The sequence below is a fragment of the Hemitrygon akajei genome, chromosome 5 (assembly GCF_048418815.1).
Source record: "Hemitrygon akajei chromosome 5, sHemAka1.3, whole genome shotgun sequence".
NCBI lineage: Eukaryota > Metazoa > Chordata > Chondrichthyes > Myliobatiformes > Dasyatidae > Hemitrygon > Hemitrygon akajei.
The window spans coordinates 84,109,302-84,134,514 of record NC_133128.1 but is presented as its reverse complement, the minus strand read 5'-3'; the positions used below and the strand labels follow the sequence as shown (position 1 = coordinate 84,134,514).

At 42.3% G+C, this 25,213-nt stretch overlaps 1 protein-coding gene across 11 annotated transcripts in view; it reads right to left on the bottom strand.

The window, feature by feature from the left end:
* Nucleotides 1-5,130: 5,130 nt before the first annotated feature.
* LOC140727928 (RCC1 and BTB domain-containing protein 1-like) overlaps nucleotides 5,131-25,213 on the bottom strand; it is a 71,270-nt gene continuing 51,187 nt past the window's right edge. For 10 of the 11 annotated variants that reach the window (XM_073045918.1, XM_073045916.1, XM_073045919.1 and 7 more), the window contains 6 exons: nucleotides 17,195-17,337; nucleotides 14,141-14,331; nucleotides 13,491-13,617; nucleotides 13,219-13,370; nucleotides 7,833-7,963; nucleotides 5,131-5,571 (listed from right to left, as the gene is read on the bottom strand). In XM_073045918.1, coding sequence (XP_072902019.1) covers nucleotides 5,431-5,571; nucleotides 7,833-7,963; nucleotides 13,219-13,370; nucleotides 13,491-13,617; nucleotides 14,141-14,331; nucleotides 17,195-17,337 — 885 coding nt within the window. In that variant the 3' untranslated portion in view covers nucleotides 5,131-5,430. The remainder of the gene's footprint in view (nucleotides 5,572-7,832; nucleotides 7,964-13,218; nucleotides 13,371-13,490; nucleotides 13,618-14,140; nucleotides 14,332-17,194; nucleotides 17,338-25,213) is intronic. The other variant, XR_012098972.1, reaches the window with a different exon arrangement.

Sequence of the window (25,213 nt, the reverse complement as noted above, 5' to 3'; positions counted from 1 at the left end):
TGTTAAAGTTGAAATACTTGTAAATAAACTTCCACTGAAAGTTCATGTCGGAGTAAGTTTCGTTATTTCCTGGTGAATGGTAACTTGTGCATGTGTTTATACATGTTTATACAGCATTCACTTCGTTCCAACTTTCCTGCTTGTGCTGAACCCGAATCATTCCAACCCCGGAAATGTGTAGTTTATTGGAAAAAGCTGTCCCAGGCATTGCTGAGTCACGTGGCTGTTAGTCAGAGACAGCCAATGAGCCACGGGAGAGGGTTACATACCAAATAGTCCATAATTCTAGAACAGAGTAAGTGCACCCACCCACCCCCACTCCCCAAGCCTTGTAAAATCTTATGAAGTGCTACCGTACAAATTAAGGATTGAAAGTGTAAACAAATGGACATTAAGAGTTTAGCCATTCTTCTTTCAAATTACAGCCGGAACTTTCCCTTGATTTTGTGACATTAAAATAGTGCTTAACTTCCCTTTGGAAGATCACCCACGGAGGAGTTTATGCCACCACACACTGAAATTCTCAAACTGCAGAGCAACCTATTCTTCACATGCAGAACTTGAAACTGCAAATGGAAAATAAATCCATGGTGTTTGCAATACCGTCAGGTTCACTGAGATCATTATACACCGTGCAGGTTTTAAGCTGTTTTTCTTTTTTTTTCTTTTTATACTAATCTGGTAAAATATAGTTTGGGCCCCACCAACGTCTATAATTAAATTCAAAGGAATTACCGGAATACGGTTCGAGCAAGAAATTCCTCCACCAAAGCTATGGTAAACTTGTCGTCAGGAGTTGACACAGTGGATTTAGCCGATGGACCTGCTTCCTCTCCAGCTCCGGCTACCCCGACACTATCTCCGTGGAGCTTGCACCTTCTCTCGGTGACCATCCACCGGGAGAAGGTGCAAGTGAGTTGGTAAATTGCCCCCAGTGAGCGGTACAATGAGTGGAGTGGAGTTGGTGGGTATGCAGAGAAAATAATGTAGATTTTCGTAATTAAAATAGCAGAGGCGTTTTACATTTAAGAGAAACTAACTACTCCTTTTATTGTAAAGCCAAATGCAGACTATAAAGCGTGGTAAAAAAAAATATAGCAGACAAGCCTCTTAAAGTGAACTCCAACTCAACGTCGATGGTTGTGCATTGTGCATATATTTCCAATCGTTACATTACCACACCGGAACCCTATTACCCTGCCAGAATTTACCAAACCCAGCACCGCGAGCCTGCCCCCAGCTCAGATGGTGTGCGTTATGGCGGACACCAAAGGAGCCGGAATGGGGGTGTGATGGAGTCTGACACCGAGGTTATCGGCCATTGCAGCCCAGAGGTCTGATGTGAATTGGAGACCGTGGTCAGAGGAACTATCAGATGGGGTGCCAACCCGAGCAACCCAGGTGCTGATGAACGCCCGGGCCATATCTCTGGCCGTCCTCGATGGTAGAGGGATGACCTCTGGCCGCCGTGGTGACGAGGTGAACGAAACCCACGGGGAGGGGGCGGAAGCAGGGGCACGGGGTAGGGTCCACTCAACTTGTCGCTCAGAGATCTCGAAGGGTGGCAGTGGTGCCCGAACATGACGGCTAGTTTTTGCCCGCTGGCACAACACAGGCCGCACTCCAGTCACACCGTGCCGCACAAATTTTAGTGCAGCCACTTCCTGTGAGGCCTTGCGGCTCGGATGTGGGAGGCCGTGAATGGAGTTAAAAACAGTATGCCTCTAGTTTGCGGGCACAATGGGGCAAGGGCAACTTGTTGAGACATCACACAGGGAAATAAAAAAAACGTTTCCATGAACTTAATGCAGCCAACCGCAGGCCCGTGACTGCTGTTCGGTAAGCCTGGACCTCTGGGTCAGTAGCTTGGTCGGCTGCCATGTTGACATAGTCAGCCACGGCATTATCTTTCCCCTTGATGTGTTGTATATCAGTTGTGAACTCTGATATGTAAACTCTGACAGGTGGCGTTGCTGCCGTGAAGACCAAAGGTCTGACATTTTGACCATCACATGCTGGAGGGGTTTGTACTTAACGAATGTTGTGAAATGGCATCCCTCTAGAAGAAAAGGGTAAGGCAGATAGAGACTGAGAAGCTCGCGTTTAAACGCGCTGCATTTCCTTTCAGGTGGGACCGAGTGCTCGCTGAAGAAGGCATGCGGCTGTCACACACCGCTGACCAAATGTTCACTCACAGCACAGTAGTATTGGCTACGGTGCATCAGGGAGCGGGTGTGCCAGTAGGGTGACCTTGGAAAGAGCTCGTTTGGTGTCATCAAATTGTGTCCACTAGCCAGTCAAGCATGTGATTGAGGATATTGCCTTTAAGCACACTATACAGGGGGTTCTAAGTTCAGCAACTCACCGAATGAAGCTGTGATAGAAATTCACCATACGTAAAAACTCAGTATCGTTAATAGTGTGGGGTGGTGGGAAATCCATACTAGCAGAGACTTTTGTTGGGAGGGGTTTCACACCGACTGCAGATACTGTGCTTCAGTGCTTGAAAAGTGTGCGGAGTTGTGATACGAGTTCAGATTTGGATGTACTGTCAACAAGTATGTCATCCAGGTAAAACAAAAACAAGCCTTTTAATACACAGTCCATCAGCCGTTGGAAAGTATGTGCTGCATTTTTCAGACCAAACAGCATGCACAGAAACTCAAGCGGCCAAACGGGGTTATCACAACCGTTTTGGGAATGTCATCGGGTACACAGGCACCCGATGGTAGCCTCTAAGTAAGCCAACTTTAGAAAAAAGTTACTTTTCCAGCTAACGTGCTTAAAAGTCTTGGATGGGTGGGACTGGGTACCAATCGGGTGTGGTGGCCTCGTTAATCACAACATGGGCGGCAATCACCATCGGACTTAGGGGACATGTGGAGGGTGATGCCCCCAGGGGGCTATTCGACCTGTGTACAAAGCCAAGGTTTTCCATGTTGGCAAAGTCAGCCTTCGAGGTTTCTAGCTTTTCTCGGTCCAGTCTGCGCAGCCGAGCGTGGACTGGTGGGCCAGATGTGGGAATGTGGTGCTTGACTCCCTGTTTTGTGACTGTCGTGGGGAATGTGGGCTTGGTGAAGTTTGGGAATTCAGCCAGTAGTCGAATGAACTCCCACACGGTGGTGTAGGCGCTTGATAAAGTCGTTGTGGGGAACTTGTGTAATGACTGAAAGTCCTTGTGGACACAGTGCGCCTCTTTGGCCAGGATGAAGTCCCAAGTATAATGTTGCCCACTGAAGCACAGCGTCACCCATCATGTCCCGTAAGTCTGGATCCTTTGCCTTCTGATCAACAGGATATGGTGCCAGCACACTCGTGTGAGCACCCGTGTCACAGAGGAGGCATCGCCCTGAAAGGGTGTCTGTAATGAACAGTAGACAGCCCTGGCAGCTGGAACCCTCGGTGTTTAGACTGCTGATGTCCTGATGCGCTGGCAATGCTGAAGCTACAAGGCGGTCGGTCGGCCCTTCCTTGTGTTCCGACAAAGCAAGTGTGGTAAAAACACAGACCCAGCATTGTCTGTTTCACAGACATGTGTGTTCGAGGTCCTGCTGACCAGGCTTACTGAAGCAGGGAAAGGAGAGGGGATGATATACCTCCACCTGGCTGAGTGTGGACTATCAGCCATTTACTACATGAAGAATTCTTTTAATAATAAAACAAGGACTGTGATTTCCCAGGAGAGACAGCATGCGGTCCATTAGCTCCGAAGGGTTAGGAGTAGGCGCGCCCAGACTCCGATAGTCCGCATGTCATAAAGGTGAGTCTTCAGCGTGCGACATGTGTGTTCAGGCGGGTGCACTCTTGCTGTCTGGAACTACCTGTACTGCGCAATGTCTGGTGTTGCCTGCAGAGATTTCCCGCAGCGCAAATTGGCGCTTGGCTTGTACAAACCAAGCACTGGCATTTTGCTCCCAAATCTGGCAGTTTTAAAGCAACTACGTAAGCCGACGTGTTGAATAACTCTGGAACTGGCAAAGGTGTTTTAGGTTTAAGGGAAACCGTAACAACTCATTTTATTGTAAAAAAAACAAAAAAACATCAAGCCATCTGAGAAGAACTAATCGTCTAGCCAAAAGAGAGGCAAAAGGTAATGTTCGACGTTTAGTCAGACTCAAATGCATGTCTACTTCACCCAAGGTGCCAAATAGAGCAATCAGAGGGTTAGGTTCTAAGTGGCAATTAAGAATATGGGAAAAAATTAAAAAAAATCTTCTCTCCAGAATTTCTCTAGGACAAGCCCAGGACAAATGAATAAGAGAAACCCCACCCACTCATGCTCAATGGCTTAGTGATATGTCCGGCTTAGACCTTGAAAAGATTCATTATTCACTTCTCAATTCAGACATAAAGTTTCATAAGGTGTGAGGACCTTTTCTTGAATACTTTTAATAACTCCTCTTTAGATTAAGTTTATTCTTTTGTACTATAATCCCTTACTTTCAGCTTTTTTCCTGTCAGTTTTACAGTTTTTTATGTGAATTACATTATAGTTTTGTTAGTAGGCTTTTTTTTCTTTTATATATATATTTTGTGGGATCGAACGTTCTGATTAATTTTTCTTTTACACATTGGAACGGTTGGCCTGGAGTTTTGTAGTGGGAGGGTGGGGGAGGAGGCTAACTTTATACGATTTTGTTTTGGGTGCTTTTTCCTTATTGTTATGAATTATATATTAGATGTTTGTTTTGCACTGTATAAATCTCCATTTTGTTGATTTTTTTTGTAGTTGTATTGTAGAAACTCAAAAAAATTAATAAAACTTCAAGCCACTCCAAAACATCATCACTCCAGACCATATCTTAAAGTGAACTCCAACTCAATGTTAGTGGTTGTGAATTATAAATATATTTCCACCAATTATATTACCCTACAATAAAATGGATTTGGGTGGCCAGGATCTGCATAACAATATTTACTCGATGGTTAGCAGCAGACTGTCTCTCTCCGTGACTTCAATTCATACTAACCAACCTTAGAATTCTGTTAAATATAAAAATACATTACTGTTCTGGTTGCCATGGCTACTTCTTGGGGAGCCTGTCAGCTCTTTAAGTTAATGAAACACATCTCCACTTCAAAATGAGTAGTTGGTATCAGACAATTGTTAAAAAGGGGAGTCATTTAGCATTTACTGAAAACAATCCTGCAAAATTTATTCACAAACATTTCCTTACAGGAAAATGATGCATAATTATTCACACCCAGGAAGCTAACAGTAATCAAACAATAAGCCATAATATTAGTGCATGTTTTTGTAAAAATTGAATTAAACAACCCTTTATGTCCACTTTATTTGTATTGTTCTGGCAGGGGTATAATTCTATACAACTGAGCTGGATCAGGGATTATACAAGCATTCAATAAATGCTCAATAAATCATGGAAGAAATATATTTATAAAGATATAGAGTACATCAACCCAGTAAATTCAGTTCCTGAAGGCTCCACATTTACTAGCCCTTCCAATAACTTCTTTCAAGAGATCTCCATCCATTTGCCAAAATGCATCAGTATTGGTCACAGCAGTCAAATGATTCACACAAAATTTGAAACAAAATTCTTCTAAATCCTACAAAGAAAGGAGAGAATTAAATGATGGTAGCACAGGAAACATTGTAAATATTTTGAGAGATCATTTCCTAGATTAAATATTGCACAACAGTTGTACTTTACAGATCTAGAGAGAGGCAAAGAACACGATGTGACAATTTGCATGTCTGTGGGATGTGGGAGGAATCAAGAGCGGCCACAGTAAGTGCAGTCATGGACTGCACCAGATTCTGGACGGAGCCGAGGTTGCAGAAGCACTACCTCTTGTGTCTCTGTACTACCCAACGTCATCCAAGACTAGGCTGTCATCATCTAAACTTGCACCAGGCTATTGTCTTTGAGGTGTAACAGCTCCTGATTAAATAAATGTCTTTGGAGTTGTCAATTCTCCTGTTCTGTTAACTCCTCCATTCCTATAGATCTGATATAATCCATACTCCTTCAGTTCCAATAATACTCATGACCTCAAATCCCAAACCTTTAAACTCTAACTTCCTTCTCCAAATCACCACTTTATTTCTTCTTTGAAAAAAAAATCTGAGCATTTTTTATTTCGTAGCCTTCATATCTATAATTAAATTGTGAGCAGTTTTGGCTCCTTATCTAAGAAAGGATGTGCTGGCATTGCAGAAGGTCCAGAGGATGTTCATAAGAATGATTCCAAGAATGAAAGGCTTAAGGTATGAGGAACATTTGATGTCTCTGGGCTTCTAATGCAGGAGTTTAGAAGAGTGATTGGCGGGGGTGATCTCATTGAAACCTAGTCAGCATGGCTTTGTCAAAGGCAGGTAGTGCCTTACATAGAAAACCTGCAGCACAATGCAGGTCCTTCGGTCGACAAAGCTGTGCCAAACACGTCCCTACCTTAGAACTATCTAGGCTTTACCCATAGCCCTCTATTTTTCTAAGTTCCATGTAGCTATCCAGGAGTCATCCAGGATAGCCAACCTATTGTTTCTGCCTTCACCACCACCACCGGCAGCCCATTCCACGCATTCACCACTCTCTGCATTAAAAAAAACTTACCCGACATCTCCTCAGTACCTACTTCCAAGCACCTTAAAACTACGCCCTCTCGTGCTAGCCATTTCAACCATGAGGAAAAGCCCAACTATCCACATGATCAATGCCTCTCATTATCTTGTACACCTCTATCAAGTCACCTCTCATCTGTCGTTGCTCGAAGGAGAAAAGGCTGAGTTCACTCAACCTACTCTCATAAGGCATGCTCCCCAATCCAAGCAACATCCTTGTAAATCTCCTTTGCACCTTTTCTGTGGTTTCCACATCCTTCCTGTAGTGAGGCGACCAGAACTGAGCACAGTATTCCAAGTGGGGTCTGACAGGGTCCTATATAGCTGCAACATCAACTCTCAGTTCCTAAACTCAATCCCACGATTGATGAAGACCAATACACCATATGCCTTCTTAACCACAGAACCTGACTGAATTTTTTGAGGATGTGACTAAACACATTGATGAAGGTAAAGCTGTAGATGTATATGGATTTCAGCAAGGCAATTTATAAGGTACCCCATGCAAGGCTTACTTAGAAAGTAAGGAGGTATGGGATCCAAAAGGACATTGCTTCATGGATTCAGAACTGGCTTGTCCACAGAAGGCAAAGAGTGGTTGTAGATGGGTCATGTACTGCATGGAGGTTGGTCACCAGTGGTGTGCCTCAGGGATCTGTTCTGGGATCCCTACTCTTTGTGATTTTTATAAATGACCTGGATGAGAAAGTGGAGGGATGGGTTAGTAAATTTGCTGATGACACAAAATTTGGGAGTGTTGTGGATAGTGTGGAGGGCTATCAGAGGTTACAGTGGGACATTGATAGGATGCAAAACTGGGCTGAGAAGTGGCAGATGGAGTTCAACATAGATATGTGTGAGGTGGTTCATTTTGGTAGGTCAAATATGATGGCAGAAAATAGTATTAATGGTAAGACTCTTGGCAGTGTGGAGGCTCAGAGAGATCTTGGGGTCTGATTCCAGGTATCTCATCATCTGGAATGATGTAAAATCTTGTTTGGGAATGTTCTATACAGCACAGGGGTAGTTTTATTGCATTAAAACCCCTACAGAAACATAATGCTTCTGTTCAAAGGTAGGTGAGAACCCATCTCTACTGATCTAAGTCATCGAACTGAAACTCTGACCCTGTTTCTCACCCCTGCAGAACAGCATGCTACTTGATCCAGGGTACTGAAAACATTGTTTTCTTTACTGATTTCCAGCATCTGCAGAATTTTGTTTTGAACATTTCATGAACTCTCACCTTAGCGTCATATCGTACAGCTGCCGAGAGCAACAAAAATGCGTTCTCCACACTAATGTCCCTCTTGATGATCTCCTGGCACAGCTTCTTCACTCTTTTTTCACAGTAAGATGTAGCCAGATCCAGAAGGCCTATGAACAACAAGCTCAGTCAGTACTGTAAAACAATCTGTGTCAAATTCAGCTGGTGCCAATCCAAGCCATAAACTCGGAGCTAGGAAAACAAGGTTGTACAAGACGAAATCCTTGCTTCCAAGAAGTTACAAATCATGTACCCCACAGCAGGCTACACTGAAGGCTACATTTTGACAAAAGTTAGATCTGTACTAAGTGCAAAAAGAAACATAAACAGAAGATATTACCAAGCACTGAGAGAAGGGATATTATACATCACCCACTATATTACAATGATATGCCCCATAATACTGCAAAATTACATTTAAGCGTTGGAGTGGATGCAAAAAGAATTTGCAGAAAAGTTCAACACATGCAGTGCAGAGATAACAGATGACAAGGAAATGAGAGGTGTATATTTAGACTGTAATACCAGAAGACAGGAATAGAATTAGGCCATTTGCCCTGTGGAGGCTGCTTCCATCATGGCTCTTATCTTGTTAGGCAGGCCATGAATTTGTCAAAGGCCTTCTGAAAAGCCAATTCAACAACATACACTCACTCTCCTTTGTCTATCTTGCCTGTTATTTCCTAAAGGAATTCCAATAAATTTGTTAGGCAAGATTTCCCTTTAAGGAAATCATGCTGACTTCAGCCTTTTTTAAAAAAATCATGTGCCTCCAAGTATTCCAAAACCTCATCCTTAATAATGAACTCCAACATCTTCCAAATCACTGAAGTCAGGCCAACTGGCCTATAAATTCCTTTCTTTTGCTTCCCTCCCTTCTTAAAGATTGGAATGAAAATGCAATTTTCCAGTCTTCTAGACCCATTCCAGAAACTAATGACTCTTGAAAGATCACTACTAATGCCTCCACAATCTCTTCAGATACTTTTTTCCCCCAGATAATTCTCTCCTTTACAATAGCATTGGAGAGAGATAGGTACAGACAAATTAGAAAAGTATTTAATTAGAGTAAGGGGAATTATGAGGCTATCGGGCAGGAACTTGCAAGCTTAAATTGGGAACAGATGTTCTCAGGGAAAAGTACGGAAGAAATGTGGCAAATGTTCAGTAGATACTTGTGTTGAGTACTGCATCGGTACGTTCCAATGAGACGGAAAGGATGGTAGGGTACAGGAACCATGGTGTACAAAGTCTGTAGTAAATCTAGTCAAGAAGAAAAGCTTATGAAAGGTTCAGAGCTAGGTGATGTTAGAGATCTAGAAAATTATAAGGCTAACAGGAAGGAGCTTAAGGAAATTAGGAGAGCCAGAAGGGGCCAAGAGATTGCCCTGGTGAGCAGGATTAAGGAAAACCCCAAGGCATTCTACAAATATGTGAAGAGCAAGAGGATAAGACGTGAAAAAATAGGACCTATCAAGTGTGACAGTGGGAAAGTGCGTATGGAACTGGAGAAAGTGGCAGAGGTACTTAATGAATACTTTACTTCAGTATTCACTATGGAAAAGGATCTTGTTGATTGTAGTGATGACTTGCAGCAGACTGAAAAGCTTGAGCATTAGGTATTAAGAAAGAGGGTGTGCTGGAGCTTTTGGAAAGCATCAAGTTGGATAGGTCACCGGGATCAGATGAGATGTATCCCAGGCTACTATGGGAGGTGATTGCTGAGCCTCTGGCGATGATCTTTGCATCATCAATGGGGACGGGAGAGGTTCTGGAGGATTGCGGATGTTGTTTCCTTATTCAAGGAAGGGAGTAGAGATAGCCCAAGAAATTATAGACCAGTGAGTCTTATTTCAGTGGTTGGTAAGTTGATGGAGAAGATCCTGAGAGGCAGGATTTATGAACATTTGGAGAGGTATAATATGATTAGGAATATTCAGCATGGTTTTGTCAAGGGCAGGTCATGCCTTATGAGCCTGATTGAATTTTTTGAGGATGCAACAAAACACATTGATGAAGGAATAGTAGTAGTTATAGTGTACATGGATTTCAGCAAGGCATTTGATAAAGTACACCATGCAAGGCTTATTGAGAAAGTAAGGAGACATGGGATCCAAGGGGACATTGCTTTGTGGATCCAGAACTGGCTTGCTCACAGAAGGCAAAGAATGGTTGTAGACGGGTCATATTCTGCATGGGGCCGGTGACCAGTGGTGTGCCTTAGGGATCTGTTCTGGGACCCCTACTCTTATGTGATTTTATAAATGACCTGGATGAGGAAGTGGAGGGATGGGTTAGTAAGTTTGCTGATGACACAAAGGTTGGAGGTGTTGTGGATAGTGTGGAGGGCTGTCAGAGGTTACAGTGTGACATTGATAGGATGCAAAACTGGGCTGAGAAGTGGCAGATAGTGTTCAACCCAGATAAGTGTGAAGTGGTTCATTTTGGTAGGTCAAATATGATGGCAGAATATAGTATTAATGGTAAGACTCTTGGCAGTGTGGAGAATCAGAGGGATCTTGGGGTCCAAGTCCATAGGACGCTCAAAGCAGCTGCGCAGGTTAACTCTGTGGTTAAGAAGGTGTATGGTGTATTGGCCTTCATCAACTGTGGAATTGAATTTAGGAGCTGAAAGGTAATGTTGCAGTTATATAGGATCCTGGTTAGACCCCACTTGGAGTACTGTGCTCAGTTCTGGTCGCTTCAGTACAGGAAGGATGTGGAAGCCATAGAAAGGGTGCAGAGGAGATTTACAAGGATGTTGCCTGGATTGGGGAGCATGCCTTATGAAAAGAGGTTGAGTGAACTGTGCCTTTTCTCCTTGGAGCGACGAAGGATAAGAGGTGACCTGATAGAGGTGTATAAGATAATCGTGTGGATAGTCAGAGGCTTTTTCCTAGGGCTGAAATGGCTGCCACAAGAAGGCACAGGTGTAAGGTGCTTGGGAGTAGGTACAGAGGAGATGTCAGGGGCAAGTTGTTTGTTTTTCTTAAAAAATGCAGAGTGGGGAGTATGTGGAATGGGCTGCCGGCAACAATGGTGGAGGCGGATACACTAGGGTCTTTTAAAGACACTTTTGGATAGGTACATGAAGCTTAGAAAAATAGAGTGCTTGGGTAACCCTAGTAATTTCTAAGGTAGGGACATGTTCGGCACAACTTTGTGGGCCGAAGGGCTTGTATTGTGCTGTTGGTTTTTTATGTTTTTTTAACCCTGGGGTGTAATCCATCTGGTCCAGGTGACTTATCTACCTTCAGATCTTTCAGCTTTCCAAGCATCTTTTCCTTAATAAGAGCAATTACACTCACTCTGCTTCCTGACAATCTTGAATTTCTGGCATACTTCAGGTGTTTTCCACAGTGAAGACCAATGGGAAAAGACATTGACTTTGTCTGCCATTTCTTTCTCCCCCATTACTACACCTCTCCAGTATCATTTTCCAGCAGCATGATATCCACTCTCATCTCTCCTTTACTCTTTATACCTGAAGAAATTGTTGGTAAACTTTGTAAGAAAATGTTTAGAAACAGGCAGTTTTAGGTGTCTAAGTAGTCCAGATCTTTAGGGCCACGAAATATAAATTTACAACAACCTTCTGTGCACCAGTGCACATGTGACACACTTTTCCATTATGTTGCTGGTCAAATTGAACATAGAAGAGAAACACTGGGGCTTAGTGGGAGGAGATGACTATCGGAAGGGCTCCAGAGGCCGTGAAAAGCCACTGCAGATGATCTTCTGAATGAGGGAGAGAGGCCACATTCAGCTGGAGGAGAGCAGTTTCACTCCCTTCACAGAAACGTGATTGGAATATTTGAATATAGAGCTGTGAGAAAGGTGGATGTGGATTTGGGAGGAGAAGCCACCTGGAAAGGAGGGGGAAATTGGAGAAAGATCAGTAGTTTATTGGAAATTCTTTCAACAATAAATAATAAATGCCTCCAATTGTACCAAAACAGAAAAGTGATTATTAAAACAGCTAGGTAACAATGTGACAGAATAGAGATATGGAGGATCAGTTTGCTTCTGTTGTCCATACTCTTTCCTCTCAAGCAGTGGGTTATTAGTTCAAGCCTCACACCATGATTTGATGATTCATTAAACTTCCGGGAAAAAAAACACATTCATAATTGAAGTTCATAAGACAGAGCAGAATTAGGCTTTGTGGCCCATTGAGTCTGCTCTGCTATGCAATGGTGACAGGAACTTGCAAGGTTGATTAGGAGACATTGTGAGTAGGTAAAGGGATATCTAGAAAGACTTTCAAAAGGGAGATGGGGAAGTTCAGGGATGGCACGTTTCTGTTAGAGTAAAGGGCAACACTGGAAGAATTAGGAACTCTGGCTAATGAGGCATACTGCGGTCAGGAAAGAGAAGCGGGTATGTCAAATATAAATAACTGGGATTAAGTGTGTCCCTTGAGCAGTATAAAGGATGAAAGAATACAAATAAGAACATTAGGAAGTCAGTTAGGGGATATAAAAGGATTAAACTCTAGCTGTGACTAGTGCCCTGGTTAAGATTTTTACTGCTATGCTATAAGTACTTCATTTAGCAGTTCTGTAAGAGCAGTCTGTTCTGCTTTCAGCATGTTTGGATTTGAGTTGAGATAAGGGGCTTTGTTGTTCAACTTGGGAATGTGGTCTCAGCCAATCAGGATGGTGGAATTGGGAGAATGCTGGGCAGAGAGGTTATTGTGACAGACACTGGTGTGGGTCGAGGTGTTTTTAGCTGGAGCTGGGAGAGGACGAGAGGGAAGACAATGCCAACCCTGTTGCACAAGGAGCTTTGTGCAGATGAATGGCTTCAAGGGGGAAGAATGGGAGAGCCCATTTGTTCGAAATGGATTATTTGACGCAGACTAAGGGTGAATTGAAGCCAACTTCAGGATGAGCTCTAACTTATGTGTACTTTTGACAGTTTAATTACGATGGGCCCTTTTGTTTTTTTACTTTCTTTTCTTTAATAACTGTTTGGTTAAGTTAACATTCTTAAATACACCTCCTTTATAATTCTATGCAGTGTATGACGACTGGCGACTGCACGGGAGCAGCAAGTTACACAGCATTCACACAAATCGGAGTTCCGGTGGGCGTCTCATCCCAACCTCACGGGTTTGGGGGGGGGGGGGGAACACAGGTCATATCGACCTTAGACATTGACAAAAAGTGGTTTTCTCACAACTGAGCCAGTGGCTGTTAGCAAGGGGCTAACGAGCCACCTCTCCAGAGATGCCCAATAAAAAGGGTTTCGCTTTCCCACGCCACCTCAAGCAGCATTCCTCTGGTGAAACATCAGCAAACTAATACTGATTCCCATAGCTCTAACTTCAACGGCAATCATTGAGCAGTCACACTTATTGTACCTACTGCATCCTCAGGAGGTAGGTTAACGGAGTCTGTGTAAAGGTATTCGAGAAAGGCACGGTAAACTGGATAGCTAAAGTGGTCGATTTCAATCACTTCTTTTTCATTCTCACTCCAGTAGGACTGAAACATAGTCCGGAAGTGTTCACACCTGGAGTTAAACAGAACGAACATTTGCAAAATTTTTTATTAAAAAAAAATTTTTTTTTTAAAAACACACTTTAAATCCCAAAGAAAAAAAAAGACACTGGATGAATTTTCAAAGCAGTACCTAATTTTTAGAATAGCTTTATGAACATGGATGAATTTTCCTTCCACACAGAACTTTAAATCTGACGTTTTCAAACTGTCAAACTCCTTGAGCAGAGACTGGGTGACTGTCAGGTGATCATCCTCTTCTATAGAGAATGACATGAAATGATACAGTTCAGTGTTCCACAAAATAAATTAGAGAAATATCTTAACAAACTAAGTCTGCCTTCAACAAATTTGTCTGGGGAAAGCTTTCCAAATGTACTGAAAACTCATCTAAATAAAGCTCAACCGAAAACAAACAGGAAAAATTAAGGCACAGTAATCTAATTATTCATAATGCAATAATAAAAGATAAAATATTAACTAGTGGAAATAAATTCAAATCGGAAATGCAAAAGAGAAATGAGGTTTTAAAAAATGTAACAAGAGGGAGAACATCTGAACTTCATGCAGGCAGCACCCATGATGTGGTTGAGCCTGGATTTCTAACACTACTATCTGTACAATCACGTCAACCAACAATGCTACTAATTACTTCTGGTAACAATTAGCTACTGGACCAAAATAATTAACAAGTTCAAGATAAATGCTATGTAATTTATAACTCAAATGTTAAATATTTCCGATTTTGAGGGTGTGCCTTCCTCTAATTCATCATGAGCTTACCAACGTGGAGGAGACGCCACATAACTGCTGGGGTCGCAAAGCAAGCAAACACATCATCCGTGCAGGAGAAATGCGTGAGGTGCGGGACAATCACCGACTGCCCACGACATAGACCCCACATGTACACTTGACCACTCTGGGTCTTTGCAGCTGAAGTATTAGTGAGATGGCAAGCTGCAATCTCTACAATCCTACCAAAAGAAAATAAAGAAAGTAACTGATAGGAAAGCAACAAAACATATTTCAGGCATTTTTCTATTGAATTAATCAATTCTTATAACTGGGTTTCCATATCCATCACACATGCAGCTCAATATGCCCAAGTATCTGTAAATTGCTCAAATATTTACATTGTTGTATTTGCTTCAACTTTCAGTATCACCTTTCATAATATGCTCATTTGGTGGTCAGTCAAGAGGTGAAGAGCATTCCATAAAGACCGTAGAGAAGCTCGGAGAGAAATTACAGGAAAGACTGATAAATTCACCTGACCAAGAAATTGGCTCAGCTTTAGTGAAAGGGGGTAAAGGACAGTCTTCCCTTTTTTTGGGGTGGAGAGGAACGATGAAGGCATTAAGACATGTAAACAAGGTGGGGGAAGGAAACAAGAATTTTGAACAAATCACTATCATATCAAAGATGATTGTGCATGGGCAACTATCAGTCAAGATGAAACTATCCACTTAATTTGTACTGACAACTGTATTTAAGTTGGTCTTAAATTTTGCTTACAAAGCATGAACTTTACAAGGCAGAATTCATTTCCTGAAACATGCCCAAATTGATACTTTTCTGCTTGTAATCACTAATAACAACAAATCCTGAAGAACAAATTTAAATGAGATAGGAATAGACTTTACAATCCAGTTCACTACACGAAGACAACTTTCGTGGCCTATTAACTTCAGCAGAAAAAAGTCTTGGTGCTGTTTGCTGCCATTTCAAGCTGTACAAATTTGTGCTGAATATTTAAAACTCTTGCATACTGATGCTTTTCCCCTCCATTCAAAAGAGCATCAGCATTACATAGCTGAATTGTTAGGCATTTAATGTCATTTCCATTGATGCGTTTTCAATGTCACATTCACAATACTTACACTGTCAACAGCAATTTATTGGCAATCTCTGAGGTCGGAGATCACAAATCCAGCACATAAACAGCTGGATTGTCCAACCTGTTGTCCAGTGGTTACTCCAGTAACCACCAGGACTTGTCTTCATTTCCAATTGGAAAATGACCAGATTAGACCACACTTGCAGTGTGCGCAGTTCTGGTCTCTAAGCTATAGGTAGGCTGTTTTTGGGCTGGAGGAGATCCACCAAGATGTTGCCTGGAGCAAAGGAGGCAGAGGATTGACTTGATAGAGATGTGTGGATAGGGCAAATTGTCAAAAACTTTCTCCCAAGGTAGGGGTATCAAAAAGAAGAATGTAGGCTTAAGATGAGAGGAAAGAGTTTTTGAAAAGAAGAGGACCAGAGGGGCACGGATTTTGTTTTGTTTACACAGCATGGCTGATATCTGGAATACACTGCCAGAGGTGGTGGTGGAATCAGATACAATCACTACATGTGAGAGGCATTGAGAAAGAGTTAAATAGGCAAAACACAGAAGGATTTGGGCTAAATGTGGGTAAAAGGGACTGGCATTGACGACATGAATGTGTTGACTGTTTCAGTACTGTGTGATTCCAGATGCTATGAATCTATGAGTAGAGTAGCTTGTCAGTTTCCCAGCTGGCTATTTTCTGATTGCCCAAAATGTCGACTGTACTTTTTTCCCCCCATAGATGCTGCCTGGCCTGCTGAGTTCCTCCAGCATTTTGTGTGTGTTGCTCGGATTTCCAGCAAATGCAGATTTTCTCTTGCTTCAGTTAAATGATTATTTCTGTGCCACTGGGAATTGAATCAGCAGCCCTTCCCCCACCATTCAGCAATCAGCCCTGCTGGGATATCATGGTGTTACTCCAAGAGGGAGGCCAGCTGATTGAGTCTGGGCTTCGGTGGGGGAGGGGGGAGGTGTGAATTTGGTGAGTACCATCCACGTAAAGGTCTGTCTAAAATACCAGCTAATAAGGCACAGGTGTATTTTATCCAAGCAAAAGCATAAACTGACCAGTTCTTTTTTATATATAAAGAAAGTCTTCACATTTATGCTTTGCTTCAGATGAATGTCATGGAAAGTGCAATTTCTCATGTATCCTTTCCTGAGGTGGAGGAGGGTATAATGCTGCTTCCCATCCCCACAAAGGGCTCAGCTAAAAGATGCAATCGAAGATCTCCATGACAACCACCTGTGGATGACCACAGAGAGCACCAGAACAAGGGTGGCTCTCAAAAGTGCTGTAGGGTTAGCCTGGGAAATTTAGTCAGAAGCTTGCCACTGTCCAGGAATGCTGAGCGGCAAAAGTTGCAGCTACAACTTATAGGTGGATTATTCTGCTCAACACAGATTCCAGGCTGATGTTCCACAGCAACATTGAGCAAAAGGTAAACTGTCAAAGGAGAACTCCATTGGGCAAGACATTAAACTCAGATGGCCAAACCTTCCCACAATGCTACCAAGTTTCTTTTTAAATCCTAGGACTTGCAATACCATCCCATTGCACAATTCCAGGAACTTACTGCTTCATTCTAAATGGACTACACACACTTTACTATACTCTTTATTTTCTATCATTTAACCTCAGAACTAAGGTCAATAATGTCTTCAGTATGCACCCAGATTTCTGAAACCAGGAATGATGGTCAATTTTTAATTTTATTAGAATTAAAAAAAAATTGGCAAACATTCCTGGTTTTAGAAAAGCAAATTCTCTTCCCATAGCTCTTTCTGTAATATCCTGTAAAATTTTTGTGTTTCATTATTTATCCAATTCCCTTTGGAAAGTTACTGTTGAATCTGTTTCCTTCATATCCTGCAGTGCATTCCAGATCAAAACAACTCTCAATACAATATTTTAATCATTTCCACACTTGATGCAACTAGAAATGAGACTAATAGAGTCCTGTTACAAACTGAATTAAATGCTCAGCTTTTACAAAAAGTATTATTACCTTTCTTTCTCCAAAGCAATTAGCACCGGGACCATCTGGTTCAGCCTATTTCCAGAACCCAGCTGCCCAACTGCATTAGCACCCCAGGCATAAAGCAAGCCGTCATCTGTTAGTGCGAGTGTGTGAGCATAACCACAGGCAATCTGTAATCAAAGTAACCTTCATCAATAAAACCCAAGAACACATTCTACAAAATAGACCCGAGATTAAATACATGGTACTGAGATGCACTTAGGAACCAACAGAAAGCATGAAATTTTGGAACCACTCAGTTGTCAAGCTGATTTGAATAATTTAAGATCACCTCAGATTTCACATATTATTATCGGAGAATACAGAAGGAGGATGAGAAATTACAAGGCATTTAGTGAATGGAAAACTATTGGAAGATAAGTGAAGGCTTTGGTCTAGCACAGACCAAGAGTAAATAACCTTTTTATTTCTTCTATTATTAGATGCAAGTGCATTGTAAAAAATATTTTAGCTGAATGCTTCACAGAACAGACAGCAGGTATTTTAAGGCACCATCTCCCAAAAGCTACAGACTGGGTCCCAGTCACCATGACCATCTGTTGAATCAAACTCCCAGCCTGGATTTACAGCTCTTTCAAGGTTGGACAAAGTCTGAAAGCAAAATGGCCCCACACAATCTCAGAAAGCCAAGCAAAATTCAAGGCGGCAAGTTAATTTTAACACAGGTTTCAACATAACTCCTCATACGAGGCAGTAATTGCTCACTATAAAATGGAAGCCTGGATTCAAGAGCAGGAAACACTACGGAAACATTTGCAAAGTGAGCTGGACCAGCTGGGACAATGAGTTGAAAAATGGCAGATGGAATTTAATGCAAAAAAGTGTGAGGTGTTGTCCCTTAGGAGAACAAACCAGGCTATGGTTTACAATATGAATAGCAAGGAACTGAGGAGTGTGGTAGAACAGAGACCTGAGAACACAGATCCATAAATCCCTGAAAGTGGCATCACAGGTAGATAGGGTCGTAAAGAAAGCTTTTGGCCTTCATGAATCAAAGTACTGAATACAGTCGGCCCTCCTTATCTGCGGGTTCCGCATGTGCAGATTCAACCAACCGCAGATCAGGAAAACCCGGAAGTTCTCTCTCCAGCACTTCTTGTTTAGGCATGTACAGACTTTTCTCTTGTCATTATTCCCTAAACAATACAGTATAACAACTATTTACATAACATTTACATTGTATTAGGTATTACAAGTAATCTAGAGGTGATTTAAAGTATATGGGAGGATGTGCATAGGTTACTGCGGATTGGGAATTGAAAAAAATGGAAGTTCTCCAAGTCGGAACAGGTACATCCGGCATTATTTAGCGTCAGTTACTCAAACGTTTGTCTTAGTATATATATTTTACCTTTCTATGCATATAAAACACTTAAGAAACGTATATATTTCAATAATTAAACCATTGCATTGCTTAGTAATAATTGTAGCTTTAATCGGGGCAGGGCCTTTCACATGCTCCATTATTTTCACTTTATCCTTTAAAATTGTTCTGACTGTTTACCGACTGTAGCCTAACGCTTTTCCAATGACTGACGGCGTTTCACCTCTTTCCGATCGTTTTATTATTCCTTTATTTTCCAGTTGTGATCATTTTCCGGAACAGAAACACTTTGGCAGCAGGTCCCTAGTTGCGCCGGGTCCTAAAGTCCACCAACTTGAGCATCCGTTGAAGGGCTTGTGTCTGTGCTGTAGTGCACTATGACTCCATATCTGATTTAAGGGCATTCAGAGGCAGAGAGCTTCAAAACCCTGAGATATCTACATTAAACGGTACTACATAATTTAGTCTCAACTGTCTTCCAATTCTGCAAAGTTATTTAATAGCACACAACAAAGAAAATATTATTCCAACAATTTATGCTTCACACAATAACTTTGAAGTCAATAGTAACCACAGCAGTAAGATTTGTTGAATCGTATTCCAACTTTTCATATAACTATGCCCAGTGGCAAATTCAACTTAATATTTTTTCAAATAGTGTAACAATGGATTTAGTCACACAAGCAAACACAGCTTAAGGTTGAAATTAACACAGATCGGGACTATAAGACACATAATGGATGCAAAAAGACACAAGGATGGTGTGCTGCCTCTCATGTGCTTGGGTCCAGGATATATCAGGATATTCTTAATGGGGAGGTGGAGCAGCCAGAGGTCGTGGTGCATATCGGAACCAGTGACATGGGCAGAAAGGGGGAAGAGGTCCTATGCAGTGAGTAGAGTTTAGGGAAGAGGCTGATGAGAAGGACCTCCAAGGTAGTAATCTCTGGATTATTTCCTGCACCACAGCTAGTGATTGTAGGAATGGGGTGATAGTACAGATGAATGAGTGGCTGAGGAGATGGTGCAGAGGACAGGGCTTAAAGTTCTTGGATCATTGGAACTTTTTTCTGGGGAAGGGGTGACCTGTACAAGAGGGATGGGTTACAGGTGAACTGGAAGGGGACCAATAACCTGGCCGGGAGGTTTGCTGATGCTACTCAAAAGAGTTTTAACAGTTTTACAGGGTGCTGGGAACCAGAACCCCAGGTCAGTATGGGAGGGATCTGACCAGAAGGGAGATGTTAGGAGAAATACTGAAACACAGGTATGATGGGTCATATAGTTTTTAAGTGTTTATAGTTTAATGCTAGGAGTATTATGGATAAGGGCAATAAACTTAGACCATGGATCAGTATATGGAACTATGATGCTGTGGCCATTACTGAAACTTGGTTGAGAGAGGGGCATGAATGGATGATTAATGTACCAGGATTTTGAAGTTTTAGAAAATATAGAGGAGGAGATAAAAGGGGAGGGGGTTGGGGTGCACTACTAATCAGGACAACTGCACTCGGGGGAGACATAATGGACGGGTCAGGGACGGAGTCCACTTCGTTGGAAATCAGGAATAGGAAGGGTGCAATCACACTGTCAGAATTGTACTGTAGTCCACTCCCTCCAATAGCCAATGGGACACTGAGAAACTGATATGCAATCAGATTAAGGAAATGTGTAAAAGTAATAGTATTCTTGTCATGGGGAATTTCAATTTCCCTAATATAAACTGAGACCTTCTTAGAGCAAGGAGTTTAGATGGGGCAGAATTTGTTAAGGATATCGAGGAAAGTTTCTTATATCAATATGTGAACAGTCCAACAAGAGGAGGGGGTTGTGCTGGACCTGGTGTTGGGTAATGAGCCTGGCCAGGTGACTGACCTTTCAGTGGGTGAACAGTTAGGGAAAGGTGACCACAACTCCTAACTTTCAGGATAGCTATAGATAAGGATAGGTATGGTCCTTGTGGGAGAGTTTTAAATTGGAGTAGGGCAAATTAGAAGGGCATTAGGAAGTAACTAAGTGTTAACTGGGAGCAACTTTTCTTTGGCAAGTCCACAGAGACATGTGGAGGGTGTTTAAAGATCAATTCCACAGAGTACAGGAAAGGTATTTTCCTGTTAGAAGGACAGGGATGGAAAGGTAAGTGAACCTTGGATGTCCAGAGAGGTGATGAATTTAGTGAGGAAAAAGGAAAAGTATGTAAAGCTTTGGAAGTTAGGATCAAATGAAGCACATGAGGATTATAAAGAAGCCAAAAAAGAACTAAAGAGGGGAATTAGGAAAGCCCGGAGGGGCCATGAAAAGTCCTTTGTAAGTAGGATTAAGGTGAATCCCAAGGCATTCCATACATACATCAAGAACAAGAGGGTAACTAGGGAGAGGGTGGGAGCACTCAAGGATAAAGGGGGGAACATTTGCTTGGATGCAGGGAATGTGAGTGAGGTATTTAATGAGTACTTTAAGTACTTACCAAGGAAAAGGATATGGAGGACCAGGAGATCAGTGCTGATTGTATAAATACATTAGGGCATTTTGAGGTCAAGAGGAGGAAGTGTTGGCCTTCCTAATAGGTATTAAGGTGGATAAGTCCCTAGAGCCTGATGGGATTTACCCCAGATTATTGATGGAGGCAAGAGACAGGATTACTGGGTCCTTAACTAGTGTCTTCATAGCCCCTTCTATCCACAGGTGAGATCCCAGAGGACTGGTGATGTTGTACCTCTAATTAAGGAAACAAGGGAAAATCCTGGGAACTATACACCGGTGAGTTTCACAACAGCTGTAGGAAAATTGCTGGAGAAAATTCTTAGGGATAGGATATATCAACAGTTGGCTTAATTAAGGAGAGCCAGCATTACTTTGTGTAAGACAGGTCGTGTCTTACCAGCTGGACTGAGTTTTTTTAATAAGGTGATGAGAGTAGGGCAGTGAATATTGTCTCCATGGATTTTAGCAGTGTGTTTGACCAAGTCCCTCATGGGAGGCTAATCCACAACATTAAGATGCATACGGCCAGCAAAGAATTGGGTGTTTGGATTCAGAATTGGCTTGTGCATAGAAAACCGATAGTAGTGATTGAAGTGACTTACTTGAGCTGGAGGTCTGTAATTAGTGGTGTTCTACAGGCATCTGTGCTAGGACCTTTGCTCTTTGTGATGTATATAAATGACCTGGATGAAAATGTAGATGGGTAGGTTACTAAGTTTGCAGATGATACCAAGACTGGTGGAGTTGTGGATAGTGTAGAAGACTTGCAAAGAATATAGCATAATATAGATCAGTTGCAAATATGAACAGAGAAATGACATGTGGAGTTTAACCCAGATACATTTGCCCTTAAGTAGGGCAAATGCAAGGACACAGTACACTGTTCAGGGCAAGATCCTCAACAGCGTTGCTGAGCAGAGAGATCTTGGGATCCAAGTTCATCGCTCCTTGCAAGTGGTTACACAGGTCGATAAGGTGGTTAAGAAGGTTTATAGAATCCTAGCTTTTATTAGTCGAGGCACTGAGTTCAAAAGTCAAGAGGTTATGTTGCAACTTTATAAAACTCTGGTTCGGCCACATCTCGAGTATTGTGTCCAGTTCTGGTTGCCCCACTATAGGAAGGGTGTTGCGGCTTTGGAGAGGGTGCAGAAGAGGTTCACCAGGATGCCACCTGGTTTAGAGGGTACGTGCTATCACGTGAGACTGGATAAACTTCAGTTGCTCTTTCTGTAGCGGTGAAGGCTGAGGGGAGATCTGACAGAGGTTTTTAAGATTATTAGAGGAATAGATAGAGTAGACAGGGAGTTGGTTTCCCAGGGTTGAAATGTCTAATACCATAGGGTGTACATTGAAGGTGAGGGCGGGGCAGGCTCAAGGGGGATGTGAGGGATAAGTTTTGTACTCAGAGAGTGGTGGATGCCTGGAATGGTGGTAGAGTCAAATACATTAAAGGCTTTTAATGGATATTTGGATGGGCACACGAATGTGAGGAAGATGGAGGGATATGGACATGATGTAGGTAGAAGGGATTCGTGTTTGGATGTTTTAAATTTGTTTTATAGCTGGTTCAGTACAACATTGTGGGTCAAATGGCCTGTTGCTGTGTTGTGCTGTGCTGTACAGTTCTGTGTTCTATGCCAATTACTACCAATCTAGTTGGAGCTCTATACTACAGGAAGAGTTGGATAAGTTTTATTTAGCTCTTTTAGATCTTCAAATGTGAAAGAGGCAAAGCACCTCAATTTTGAAACATTTTATCACTATGATTCCAGCTGTTAATGAAACATTATACTTGCACATAATGAAACAAAAATTACATGAACAATACCTCATATTCCACTTGGGCAGTCTCCAACCTGGTGGGATAAACACCAAGTTCTCAAACTCCAGTTAATGCTGCTCTCTGTGCCTTTTTCCAATTTTCCCTTTCTTCCCCCCCACTTCTCATGATCCAACTGGCCACCATCACCCAGTGTCTTTCCCCTCCTTATCCCTATCATGCACATGTTAATCTCACTAGTGTCCCTTCCCTTCCCCCCCCCCAATTCCATGCTCCACTGTCCTTTATCATATGCCATCAACTTTAGCCTTTTTAGTCACTTCCACCTATCACCTCCCAGCTTTTGACATCATTCCTCCCCTCAGCTACCTATCACCCCTCCCGTCATGTGCATCACCTGCTCCATCCCTGCTCCACCTCTTTCTATTGGCTACATCCGCTTTCTTTCCCAGTTCAAATGAAGGGTCTCAGCCCAAAAAGTCGATTCTCGATTCCCCTCCTTAGATACTGCCTGACCTGTTGAGTTCCTCGAGTGTCTTTGTGCTGCTGCATAATGAAACGCTTACCTACTGGATGTTAAGACTAACCATGTTACCTATGGAGGTAGTGTAAACAACTGTGAAGAAAAGTGCCTTGAAATATATTGTTTCATTAAATTGCAATAATTAAGTAGTTTATTTCACTACCAGATTGTATTGTAATGAAATGGAAAAACATAACTGTACATTTAATATGCATTCTAAAGTTCAAAGTAAATTTTATTGAAGTACATATATACCATCATATACAGTTGCAAGAAAAAGTTTGCGAACCCTTTGCATTTACCTGGTTTTCTGCATTAATTACTCAGGGTTCACAAACTTTTTCTTGTGTCTGTAGAACTCCTGAGATTCATTTTCCTGCAGGCATACTCAGCAAATCTATAGAATGGTAACTATAAAAGGATCAATGAAAGATCAACCAGAGTGCAGAAGACAACAAATACACCCCATCCTCGTTATATGCATCTTCAGACAATGCAGGTTCAGTTATGCGAGGAACCTATTTCTACCAACTTCTCCTTATATGCATCCAAAACTCAGTTATGCGAGGAGAACCGCTTTCCCGTCAATACAAGTCACGTGCGCACACCTCACAGTCTCACTGTTGGGACGAGAAGCACCGCTTTCCTGCCAATACAAGTCACATGCGCACACCTATCACAAGTATAAACTAATTCCTCTGTACAGTGAATACAATGGATTACAGAGGTATTGATGAACTCCAATCATACCATCAACTTTGGATGTTGGAAGTCATCAATGGCCTGTGCTTCACTGGGAGCTAAGGGCCGAAGAAGGTGGTTCTTGCTGGAATGCAGGAGGCTGAGAGATGACCTTACAAAGGTTTATAAAATTGTGAGGGCCATAGACAGGGCAAATAGACAGAATCTTTCTTATAGGATGGGGGATTCTGAAACTAGAGGAAACTAGATCAGTGCTGATCAAAAAGCTTTAAAACCTGGACTTCTGTAACTCTCTCCGCAACTGGATCCTTGGCTCCCTCATTGGGAGACCACAGTCAGTAACAATTGGTAAATAACATCTCCCCCTTGCTGACAATCAACACTAGTGCACCTCAAGGATGAGTGCTTAGTCCACTGCCTTACTCTCCCGTAGGTGTCACTGTGTGGCTAGGCACAGCTCAATTACCATCCATAAATTCGCCGATGACATGACTATTGTTGGCAGAATCTCAGATAGTGGCAAAGATGTGTACAGGAGTGAGGTAAATCAGCTGGTTGAGTGGTGTCAACATCAGCCAGATGAAGGAATTGATTGTGGACTTCAGGGAGGGAGAATACACACCAGTCTTCATTGAGAGATTAGCAGTGGAAGCACATTCCTAGCTGTGTTAGTTGTTAACGCTAATGATATATTTCACTATGTTTTGATATGCAGGTGATAAATAAATCTGAAACAGTATCTGGAAAGTGAGCAGCTTCAAGTTCCTGGGCACCAACATCACAGAGGATCTATCCCGGGCCCAATGCAGTGATGCAATCACAAAGAGGTCATGCCAGAGGCTCTACTTCAGTAGAATTTTGAGGAGATTTGGTATGTCACCAAAGATTCTAGCAAATTTCAATAGATGTATGGTTGGAAAAGGAAAGCATTCTGACTGGTTGCATCACCGCCTGGTACTCTAATCAGCAGGATTGAAAGAGGCCTCAGGGCTACGCGAGCTAAATCTGGGTCATGCCATCAGGGAGGAGATACAAGACCCTGAGGACCCCCCCCCCCCACCCCGACATGTTAAAAACAGCTTCCCTCCCTTTGCCATCAGATTTCAGAATAGTCCATGAACTTATGAACACTGCTTCGCTATTCCTCTTTGGCACTATTTATTGGTATTT